The sequence below is a fragment of the Mustela nigripes genome, chromosome 14 (assembly GCF_022355385.1).
Source record: "Mustela nigripes isolate SB6536 chromosome 14, MUSNIG.SB6536, whole genome shotgun sequence".
NCBI lineage: Eukaryota > Metazoa > Chordata > Mammalia > Carnivora > Mustelidae > Mustela > Mustela nigripes.
This window is the reverse complement of record NC_081570.1, coordinates 15,410,798-15,423,289: the sequence shown is the minus strand read 5'-3', so window position 1 is coordinate 15,423,289 and position 12,492 is coordinate 15,410,798. Positions and strand designations below refer to the sequence as shown.

Below are 12,492 nucleotides of genomic sequence, written 5' to 3'. Positions count from 1 at the left end.
CGTTTTTCCTGCAGCCACCGGGCTTCTGCAAACAGATGAGGAGGAAGGCACTGTGGCACCAGAGCAGAGCTACTGGGCTGGTCATTTGCAATTCTGGGGTCTTAAAGTCAAAATTTTTGTCCCACTCACTCTTCAAGTGCTTCCAAAAGGACTCATGTCTGAAATTTACCCATGATATTGCCATTTTATCTTTTCAAAGAATTAAAAACTATGTAAGAGAACATAGAATGCCTCTGATATTGCTTATAAACTGTGAACATTGGAACACATACATAGTCATTCCTTTGGGACTAAGAGTAGAGGTGGGGAGTTTACTATTCATGTTAATACTTTCACATCATTTAGGGAAGCTTATAGTTATTAATTTTTCTTTCTATGGGGTACCTGGGTGGCTCAGTGGGTTAAGCCTCCATCTTCAGCTCAGGTCATGATTTCAGGGTCCTGGGATCGAGCCCCGCATCAGGCTCTCTGCTCAGCAGGGAGCCTGCTTCCCCCCTCTCTCTCTGCCTGCCTCTCTGCCTACTTGTGATCTCTGTCTGTCAAATAAATAAATAAATAAAATCTTTAAAAAAAGATTTTTTCTTTCTATGTTCTTCCCTCTTTTTTTCCTTCCTTCCTCTATGCAGGTGGTGTTGTAAATGCTAGACATCAGGAGGATAACTTTAATAATAGAGCTGTGTGTACCAGGCAACTTAAATATTAAACAATTCAAATAAAACTGAAGGCCCCTCAGTCTTACCCTTTCTTCCCTTCCTCCCTCCCTTTGTTCTGCGTACATCCATCTTGGGCCTGAAGTTGAGAGTTACCTTGCTCTGAAAGTACTATTTACAAAGTAATATTTTGCTTATTTGAAAATGGGTTTTACAAACGGACATCATACGGTATTTATCCTTCATTTGGTTTCAGTTTTTGAGATTTAGACTTGCAAGAACTGTTGATCCCTATAATGTGAATCTTGAGTTTCACTGCTCTAACACTCTCCTTGTATGAGGTTTACTGCTGTTCTTTGTTGAGGATGATGTATCTTTTTCTTCTTAACTTTTCTGTATTAAATACTGGTCTTAGTGATTTGACGATTTGGGTTTAGGAGACTAATGGATTATTTTAATTCTCTTAATTTCCATGTGTCTTAAGGCATGTTGTGTTTTTTTGCACAGTATAGCTCTCATATGGCCCAGTGAGTGGCAGATGATACAAAAGCTCTTTGTTGTGGATCATGTAATTAAAATCACAAGAACTGAAGTAGGAGATGCAAACCCTTCAGAAACACAGTATATTTCTGAGCCAAGTAAGTTTTCATATTTGTTCGTATAGTTAACACTTGACATTTTAAGAGAGGGAAGGAGAGTGTGTCACTGCTGTATTCCCTATTTAAAATTAACAATCAAAAATAAAATTAAATTAACGATCATGTATTCAGGTCTAAACAAATACACCCACAATGGGAATTATTCTATACCCCTCTCATTATTTGTATGTTTACTAGTTGATAGTAAGTGAATTTCCTTACTGGTATTATTAATATACAATAATTAATGGGAATTAAGAGTAATGGTTATTTAATGAATGTTCACTGGTAACTTTTTGCTGTGTGTTTATAGTTTTTTGGTTCTTTTACAGTTATTCCCCAACTACTTCTGTTCTTTTTGTTTTTTAGAACTCTGTCCAGAATGCAGAGAGGGCTTATTGTGTCAACAGCAGCGGGACCTACGTGAATATACTCAGGCCACCATCTATGTTCATAAAGTTGTGGATAACAAAAAGGTACCAGTCCCTCTTGTGGCCGTGACTAGTAATGATCAAGTTGGCTTTTTGATTGGCTGATAGATTTTCACTAGAGCCTGCCTAAGATTACATTTTTATTTCCTTGGAGCTAGAGCATAAGAATTCATACTGGATAAGAATTCAAGATGAATACTTACGGGATTATATGTGGATTTAGTCAGTTATTGATTTGATACACAAATAATTATTGAATATCAGCTGTGTGCCAGGTATGGGCTTGGTGTGGAGGGAATACAGTGGTACAGAAGAGAGACCAGGGACCTACCCTCAAAAATATTTGTACCTATTACGGAAGATCAAGAACAAACCCAGAAAGTGTGATGGTTGAGTTTGGCAGGAAGATCCTGAACATAACCTCCTCCCAGGATACAGTAAATCTATAGCTAGATATGGATTAATTACATCTGGAAGAACTTGAGAACTAGCTAAACAGCTGTTCCACAAAGGATAAAGAGGTCGCATCAGGATGGGTAGGAGAAGCAGAGATATTATCTCACCAAAATCACCACCCCCAGCACAGCCGTCCATCATGGGGAGGGATCTCACGATGTGGATTCCTTCCTGAGGAAAGAAGGGTTTGTGGCACACATCAGGTCCCCCTGGGACCTACTCTTGGGACCTACACCAGAGCAAGCAGTTCTCCAAATGTCTGGCTTTGAAACCAAGGGGACTTCCATCTGGGAGAATCACACGGCTGTAGAGAATGGAGATGGTGCTTCTCAGACCTGGTCCTGTGCTGGCTGACTTACTCTGGGACCCCATGCAAAGGCAGCAGTTTGCAAAACGCCTCGATCATATGTGAAGGAGATTCATTTGCTCATCTTAAAGCATCTGCCAAAGGGGTTAAAGCTTGTTGGGACTCCCTTCAGGGACCGGAGCCGCAGGGGCGGGGGCGCACCATTTTAAAATTATCCACCTTGCTCATGCCCACACTGGTGGGCTGTTTTGTACTCTAACATGCTAGTGTGCTGTGCACTTGTTGCAGACTACCACATCCCCAGCTCCCTGGGGCACTGGGTTCTTGTGGCCATAGGGGATTGCATTTCTGGGCCCATGGGTCTAAAACAGTCAGACCATTTGACAGATACCATAGATGTCAGAAGTTAAATAATGAGGTTCAGTGCTTAAACTGGGCCACCCGTTTGAGAATTGGAGAGACTGTTTCACCTAACAAATGGTCAGGCAAAAAGAGGAAACACAGGAATAGGTTCCAAAATGAAAGAATAAGATAAAACCCCCAAATCAAAACCATAACAAAACAGACCTAAGTAATTTACCTAACAAGGTGTTCAAAGTAATGGTCATAAAAATGCTCACAGAATTTGGGAGAATATGGATGAACACAGAGGAAAATTTCATTCAACAAAGAGAGAGAAAATATTTAAAAGGACCAAACAGAAGTCACAGAGCTAAAGAAGGCAGTAACTGATCTGAAAAATACACTAGAGGGTTTCAACAGGAGACCAGATCAAGCAGAAGGAAAATAAGCAGTCTGGAAGAGAGCCGTAGAACTGAGCCAGAGCAGTAAAATGAAAAAAAGTTTTTGTTTTTGTTTTTGTTTTTTTTTAAGTAGGCTGCATGCTCAGTGTGGAGCCCAGTGTGGGGCTTGAATTCATAACCCTGAAATCAAGATGTGAGCTAAGATTTAGAGTTGGATGTTTAACCTACTGAGCTACCCAAGCACCCCAAAGGAAGAAAAAGAATTTTAAAATATGAAACCAGCTTAAGGGACCTATGGCACAACAACATTCGTCCCAGAAGAGGGAAGAGAGAAATGGGCAGGAAACTTCCTTGAAGAAATAATGGCTGAAAATTTCCGTAATCTGGGGGAGGAAACAGACACCTGGATCCAGAGAGCCTGGAGAGTTCCAAACATAATGAACCCCAAAAGTCCCACACCACAACACATCATAATTAAAATGTCAGAATCTTAAATGTAGCAAGGGAAAAACAACTTGTTTTATATAAGGGAACCTCTGTAAGACTTACCAACACAGAAATCATGCCAGAAGGGAGTGGTAATGACATATCTAAACGGCTAAAAGGAAAACACTTGTAACCAGGAGCACTCTGCCTGGCAAGGATATCATTCAGAGTTAAAGGAACAATAATTTTGCAGACAAGCAAAAGTTAAAGAAGTTCATCACTACTAAACCAGCCCTCTGGGGAATACTAATGGGACTTCTTAAGGTGAATAGAAAGGGTACCAATTAGTAATAAGAAAACGTGACAGTAAAAATCTCACTGGTAAACGTAAATATATAAAAAGAAAGTGGATTAATCACGTACAAAGCTAGTCTGAATATTAAAGTCCTACTAATAATGAGTATAACTGCAAGAATTAGTTTAAGGATTAAAAAATGTAGAAAATGACATTAAAAATCATTGGAGGATTACAAGAAGACAATTGTAGAATGTGATTAAGTTTAACTTGCTGTCAATTTAAAATATATGGGTATTATTTGTAAGTTGTTAGTGTGAGCCTTAATGTTAACCAAAAGCAAAAAACTATCATATATACACAAAAAATGAGAACAAACTAAGCAAAGTCATCAGACCACAAGGGAGGAAAGCAAGAGAAGGAACAGAAAGGAACTAGAAAACAATCAAATTGGCAATAAGTATATGTACCTATTAAAAATGTAAATGGGCTAGGGGCGCCTGGGTGGCTCAGTGGGTTAAGCCGCTGCCTTCGGCTCAGGTCATGATCCCAGGGTCCTGGGATCGAGTCCCGCATCGGGCTCTCTGCTCAACAGGGAGCCTGCTTCCTCTCCTCTCTCTCTGCCTACTTGTGATCTCTCTCTGTCAAATAAATAAATAAAATCTTAAAAAAAAAAAAAAAAAAAAAAAAAAAAAAAAATGTAAATGGGCTAAATTCTCCAATCAAAATAGTAGCTGAATAAATTAAAAGAAAAAACAGCAGCCATCTCCCATCCATATGTTGCCTATAAGAGACTCATGTCAGGTGTAAGGACATACATAGATGAGAAGTAAAGGGATGGAGGAACCTGTTCCATGCAAATGGAAACCAGTAGAAAGCTATGTATATAGAGAAAAGAGATTTTAAAACAAAGACTGTAATGAAAGACAAGGATGGGCATTACATAATGATAAAGGAGTCATTCCATCAAGAGCTTTAAACATTTGTGAATGTGCACCCAACATAAGAATACCTAAACATGGAGCGCCTGGGTGGCTCAGTCAGTTAAGTGTCTGTCTTGGGATCCAGGCCAGCATCAGGCTTCCTGCCTAGCACTCTCCCACTCCCCCTGCTCATGCACTCACTCGCATGTGGGCTACTCGCTTGCTCTCCTGTCAAAATCTTAAGGAACATACACTGTGATCAAGTGGGAATTATTCCAGGGATGCAAGGATGGCTCATCTGCAAATCAGTCACCATGATGTAGTACATTAATAAAACGGATAAAATCATGATCCTCTCCATAGGTGCAGAAAAGGGGTTAACAGAATTCAGTCTCCATTTGTTTATTTCATGAAGTTGGAGAGCACAAAAATTAAAATATAAAAAAATCAGTTGCAGAGCGCCTGCTTAGCGCAGTCCTAGAGCATGTGACTCTTGATCTCAGAGTTGTGAAACCCAACCTTGGACATATTACTGAAACAACAACAAAAAAATTAGTTGCATTTTTATACAACTAGCATGACCTATCAGAAATTAAGGAAATAATATCCTTTACCGTTCCATCAAAAAGAAGAAAATACAGGGTGCCTAGATGGTTCGTTTGGTTAAGTGCCTTCCTTTGGCTCAGGTCGGAGTCTTGGGATTGAGCCATCCATCCAGCTCCTCCTCCCTCTGCTCTCCCCACTCCCTGTTCATTCTCTATTTCTCCTAAAGAAAGTCTTTTAAAAAAACCAAAAAACTCAGGAATAAATTTAACCAAGGAGATAAAAGATCTATACATTGGAAACTATGAGACTGTTAAAATTGAAGAAGACACAAATAAATGGCAAGGTCTTCCTTGCTAACGAATTGGAAAAATACTGTAAAAATGTCAGTATTACCTAAAGCAGTCTACAGATTCAGTGCCATCCCTGTCAAAATCACAATGGCTTTTTTTTTTTTTCATTTTTGCAGGAATAGAACAAAAACAACCTAAAATTAGTATGGAACCACAATAGCTCTTTAACAGCCAAAATAGTCGAGAAAGAAGGAAAAAGCTAAAGGCAGCACTTTGTAATTTCAAACTGTGTTACAAAGCTACACTAACCAAAACAGTATGGTATGGGTGTAAAAACAAGACACTTTGATCAGTAGAATAAACCCAAGCATTTTTGGTCAAGTATTTTACCACAGACGAGGCTAGAATATATAGTGGGGAAGGAACAGTCTCTTTAGTAAATGGTGCTGGGTAAAGTGGACAGCCACATGGAAAAGTACGAAAGTGGACCACTGTCTCCCATCTCACACAAAAATCAACTCAAAATGGATTAAAGACTTGAATGTTGGTCCATAAACCATAAAACTCCTGAAAGAAAAAAGGCAGCAAGCTCTCTGATATCCCTTATAGTGATACTTTTTTTTGATGGATTCCAAAGTCAACAAAATAAAAAATCAATAAATGGGACCATATCAGTCGGAAACCTTCTGCACAGTGAAGGAAACCATCAACAGCCTACTGCATGGGAGAAAGTATTTGCAAATCATATATAAAGAACTCTGACAGCACAAAATTGGATCAAAAAAATTGGCAGAAAATCTGAATAGACATTTTTCCAAAGAAGGAATACAGATGGCCAACATCCTTGTGAAAAGAAACTTAGCATCACTAATCAACAGGGAATGCAGCTCTAAACCACAGTGAGTGATCACCTCACACCAGTCAGAATGGCTACTAAACAAGAAAAAAGCATTTGTGAGCACGTGGAGAAAAAGGGAACTCTTATGCACTATTGGTGGGAGTGTAAATTTGGTGCAGTCACTTTGGAAAACAGGGTGGAGGTTCCTTGAATTACCATATGATCCAGCAGTTATGCTTCTGAGTATTTATCCATGGAAAACAAAAGCAGTGAGTCTACAAGATACATGTGCCCCTGTGTTCACTGCACCATTATTTGCAATAGCCAAAATGGAGGTAACCTAAGTGTTCGTTGATAGATGAATGGAAAGCGAAATTGTATTTGTGTACGCAATGGAATACTATTCAGCCATTAAAAAAAATAACAAAGTCTTGCCATTTGTGACCTCATGGAATGATCTTGAGGGTGCACACGACATAAAGTCAGACAGAAATACCGTATGATTTCACTTGTATATAGAATCTAAAAATCAAAACAAAACTCCTCGGTACAGAGAATAGATTTGTCATTGCTGGAGGTTGGTGGAGGAGAATGAGTGAAAAGGGTGAAGGGGATCAAGGGACAGAAACTACCAGCTGTAAAATAAGTCACGGGTCTATAGGGTATGTAATGTGTGTGTGTGGTGGTGGCTATAGTTAATAGTAATTATATTGCAAATTTGAAAGTTGTTTAAAAAGTAAAAAGTCTTCTCTAATCACCAAAAATTTCTGTAACTTTATATGGTGGCAAGCGTGAGCGAGCATTATTTTCGTGTTCATTTCACAATCCATACAAATGTCACATCACTGCTTTGTACACCTGAAATTGATAGTGTTGTATATTATATTTCTGTTTAAAAATGATCTAGAACATCCAATCAAAAAAATAAGAATAAACCCATAAATTCATAAAGTGATTACACAGGAATGAGTGTTTTTGAAGGAAATGTAGCCAGGTGAAGTGGGAGACTGGTGAAGGTGAAGGTGCCAGTGTTAGATGGGAGATGGTCAAGAAACAGGTCTTAGAGGAGTTGTTAACCTGAGTGTCCACTGCAGAGGTCCAGCCTGTGAAGGGTACCTCATGTGCTTAAGCGGTAGAGTGAGTCGTGTGTAGAACTGCCCTGTCCGGTAGAACTTACTGCAGCGATAGGGATATTCTGTGTCTTCACTGGATGCTGGGGGAGCCAGTCGCCACGTGTGACTGTGGCTAAGGTGATTAAGGAACTGAATTTTTAATTTATTTCAATTTAAACAGCCACATGTATCCGCTGGCCACCATAGGGGGCAGCACTAGTCTAAAGTGAGGTCTTCTTCCAACGAAGGATGGTGATAACGGAGCACGAGACAAATCCTGTCACATTTTATACATCATACCAAGGACTTGGGCTTTTATTCTGAGTATAGCTGTAAGCCATTGGGGAGTTGCAGTTAAGGTCATAGTGTGAATGAATTTATGCTTTAAAGAGGTGACCCTGGCTGCTGTGTTTCGAGTTAGCAAGGGCAGAACAGGAATAAGGAAGGCCAGTTTAGAGCCTCTTGCCCTGATCTCTTTAAGAGTAGATGAAGGAAGACAGACTTGGCTGTATTTTGGAGCAGGGGTGTTAAGACTTAATGAGAATTGGATTTGGAGCGTTTCTGTTATATTAGGGGTGGCTCTTAGGTAGATCCTGACCTAGATCTCTGGGCATGTCATTAATTTGATTCCAGGATTTGGGGAATTAGAGACCAAACTACATTTTATTTGACGGTCGTTACCAAACACGTTGTTTTAGGAGAGTAATTTACCGATTATGCTCTTAAGGTCTTGGGTTCTGCTTCACAAGTTGAACTAAGGCCTTTATTTCCTCATTTGCTGAGAAAGTGCAGCTAACCGGCATGGATTTCTGTGTTTACTCGAAAAATTTAAGTCTTTTGTGGCTATTAGTCCATGTCTACATTGGTATCTTTAAAAAATATCCAGGGATGCCTCGGTGGCTCAGTTTGTTGAATGTCTGTCTTTGGCCTCAGGTCATGATCTCGGGGTCCTCAGATCAAGTCCTGGCTTGGGCTCCTTGCTCAGTGGGAAGTCTGCCTCTCTTTCTCTGCCTGATGCTCCCTGCTTGTGCTTTCTCTCTCTCTCTCTCTGGCAAATAAATAAAAAAAATATTTTTTTTTAAAAAGTAATAAAAAATTAAAAATCCAGCTTACCTAAATTTTAATACTTATTTTGAGTTTTATAACAGTATTTCATAAGGTAAAAGAGCATTTCCTTCATGCTTCCTTTTCTTGGTCTTCAGGAAATATTGTGGCTCCCACTGTCTGAATGGTTTGACAGTCCCCCTGCTAGGGAAAATTTAGAGCATCTTTGAACTTCTGCAAAAATCACGTCATTGTAAAAGTCCAACAGTAATAATTCTTCTGCAGATACTGCTTACGTTTATGGTGACCACATTTTACAGGAGTAAAGCCTCGGATAGAAACAAACATGTTAAAAGAGCACAGGAAGCAGCCCTTGAGTCTTGGTCCTCTGCCGGTTCTGATATCCGCCCCCACCCATAGCCTGCCCTGCAAGGTCTGACCCTCTTCTCTCTGTGATTGCATTCAGGTGATGAAGGATTCGGCTCCGGAGCTGAATGTGAGTAGTTCCGAAACAGAGGAGGATAAAGAAGAAGCTAAACCAGATGGAGAAAAAGACCCAGATTTTAATCAAGTATGTGTGAAGCTGCTTTTTATTGTCCTACCTTCCACTGTTCTGAAAGCAGCCAGTCCAGGCCCCCAAACCTGGAATGTTTGTCCTCAACTCCCTTTGCTTGCCCTTTCTTTAGTTCCTTGGTGCGCATTCGCAGCCCTGATTTCTCTCAAAAAGCCACGAGCTACGTTGTTCCTGGATTAATAATGCATTTTTTACTATTCAGTAAGAAAGGTTAAAATACAACACAATGATTAAATCTTCTGCTGGAAAAGAAGCTAAAATGGGATCTGTATCTTGGTTTGTTATTTAATCATGGATTTTTTAAGTATGAAAAAATTAACCCACTTTCCCTCATTACAAACAAAACGTGCTATGGCTTTACTAATGGAGTCTGTGGAAGAGGTTTCTGTGTCTCTTAAAGTGTTAATCAAATGACCAGGCCAGCATTCATCTTTCCTATTTCATTATGATAAATTTAATTTTTTCCACCTCAGATCATCTGTCTGCTTTCTGTGTATTTTTTTTTTTATAATTTTCTAGCCCACTTGTTTGGTTGCTTGATTATATTCATAGTGTTTTTGGAGAAAAGTAACTTAAGAACAGGAGATAACATGGGGATAGAGTTGATACATGGTATAGGTAAGTTTGAGCTTCTCAAAAAGTCAGACCACAGTGTTCAGGGTATTCTATGGATACCTTCAATTCATGGGATGTCTACTCTAATTTGAGTTTAGGTTTTGTTTTTGTTTTTGTTTTTTTCCAAGTTTAAACAGATGAGGCATGTGATTTCTTTCTTTACCACTTAAGTGCACTAAAACTAGTCAAATTACGATGAACCTCCTCCCTGAAGGAGGGAAGGTGTTCCAGGGGCCTCTGCTGCATCTATGCTGTTAAAGCACACAGTTCCCTGTGCTTGTTGGGCCATCGGTACACACCGATACTGTCACTTCCTTTTCAACATTAAGAAGGTCTGAAAAGCCCTCTTGACTTGAATTTTCGTCTCCCTGAGGTAAACTTTACTCATAGTTTTTCAGCCAGTACAGAGAGATAACCCACATTTGTTTTCCCTGGCTTGTTGGATCTCCTACGACACTCATTGTGAGCACCTATTAGAAAGGACAAAATCGGGCACTGGGTGCATCCCCCGCCGACCGTGATCTGCCCCTCAAATCCCTGCTTCACTTAGTCAGCACCGGTGGGTCCTGTGCATCAGAACGTACCAAACCTAGACATTTTATAGGAACGCAGACTGAGTTTTGACAGGACATCATAAGTACTGTGCTTGTTCACATGTTATAGGTGTAGGCCTTACATTTCTTGGGGTGGTTTTCGAGATGCTCTCTTTTTTTTTAATTTTTTAAATTTTTTAATTAACAATAACGTATTATTAGCCCCAGGGGTACAGGTCTGTGAATCATCAGGCTTACACACTTCCCAGCACTCACCATAGCACATACCTTCCCCAGTGTCCATAACCCCACCACCCTCTCCCTACCCCTCTTCCCCCTGAGATGATCTCTTTATTGGAGTTGGCAAACAGAGCTTTCTGGTCAGCTTCTAACCATGTTTGTCATCAGCTCTTCTCATGGCCCCATGGCCTCAGACCATCCATCTTGCAAGGCAGAGATCCCCAAACTGGTCTGTTGGCTCGTTTCAGATGCTACATTAAAATCACGTGGGTGTTGGGGGGTGAGCACATCCACCGACTTAGGACACTGCTGCCTTACATTGCTTGGCTGGCAGTGAGATACTATTTCAGTGATTATGTCTTGGAAGTATGGTTTAATAATCAGTTAGAAATCTCATCTTTTTTCCAAGTCTGTTATCACTGACTCATTTTCTGTTCTTCTGGTAAATTTTGTAAATTGCTTTGTAAAGCTTGATATGTATGTTCATACTGCCCTTAGCTTCTGTTACTTTAGGCTTTGCTTTTTAGCCTGAGTTATTTAGAAAACCCTTTATATTTTCAAGTGATTGAGATTTTTTGGAAGCCGGGGTTTTTTTGAATGTCTAGTTTTATTCATTGTGGTTATAACCACAGCAATTTTTAAAGAGTGCATATAGAATTACTCTTCTCAGTTGTGGATGACAACAGATTTCATATTTACAAATATGTTAGGGAATGATGGGAAACCTTGCCTTTTATGCTGTAATTTCTTTTATATATACATTATAATTTTCTTTTGTCTTCCCTCTCCTTGTTTGGATATTGTAATACTCTAGAATGTTTTAAATATTTTATCCCTCAAAAAAATCTCAAGTGTGACCTTCCTTTAGAGGAGGAAGTGATACCAGAAGAATGTTATGGCTTTCAGAACTTCGGCCTCCTGACCTTTTCTTTGTGACGTGTTACCGTATCTCTGTCCAGTGAGAGCCTCTGCAGTTGCTGATTTAAATCCCTGTAATAGGAAAGGCTGCATCTCCACTTGTCCTTAATGGGGAGGAACAAATCCCTTTTTTTCCTCTAAGCTAGATCAACCGGGTCCCTTTGACTTTGACCTTTTCTCCAATTCAGGTTAATGATGCACCCAGTGTTAGATATCACTTAGGTAATTGAAAGCCATCTAAAACCAGTGGGCTGTTTTTTGTCAGATAAGTTGGATTTAAATTCTGTTTTGTTTTGTTTTTGACAAAATAATTCTGGGAAAAGCTTTTAGACCCATTTAAAATCAGAGCCATTAAAAAAAATATATCTTGCTCAGTGTCTAGGGATTTGTTATTTGGTTGTGTTTTGTATGTCGGTAGTAACATTATATTTTGTTGTAGATATTTTTATTCTTCCTAATTGTGGGACTTAGGTGCACCTTGACCTCCTGCAATTGAGGGAAATTATTAACTTTTTCTTTGTTTTTAACTCCCCTTTGCACGTAAGTTTTTAACAAATGTTAGATCACCAGTGTGTCTCTGTAGACTCCGGGCTAGAGCAGAACTTGGCTTTGCGTGGCACCTGGCCAGTGGGTGTCCCCCTGAGCCGGTACTCTTCTGTGCTTTCGTCCTGATCCTCCTCTGTTTTATAAGTCTCTGGAGCTCTGTTACTAATGAGTATGTGGCATCTGTGTCCATAATGACCCCCAGACCGCTCTGCTCATGCACAGCTAAAACTCAGTGACAACTGCAGAAACCGGAGATCCAGGCCTGGGGTTACCTCATCCAGATTTAATTAAAGCAAGGGGAAAAATGGTTTAAAGAATCTTGTTTCCCTCATTCCTTGGCCTGGTTCACAGAGGACTCTTGACTGTT

At 39.7% G+C, this 12,492-nt stretch overlaps 1 protein-coding gene across 5 annotated transcripts in view; it reads left to right on the top strand.

Moving 5' to 3' along the window:
* The window catches only part of USP48 (ubiquitin specific peptidase 48), a 95,572-nt gene that overhangs the window by 70,330 nt on the left and 12,750 nt on the right, over window positions 1-12,492 (top strand). For all 5 annotated transcript variants that reach the window (XM_059376566.1, XM_059376565.1, XM_059376564.1 and 2 more), the window contains 3 exons: window positions 1,158-1,288; window positions 1,658-1,764; window positions 9,166-9,270. In XM_059376566.1, coding sequence (XP_059232549.1) covers window positions 1,158-1,288; window positions 1,658-1,764; window positions 9,166-9,270 — 343 coding nt within the window. The remainder of the gene's footprint in view (window positions 1-1,157; window positions 1,289-1,657; window positions 1,765-9,165; window positions 9,271-12,492) is intronic.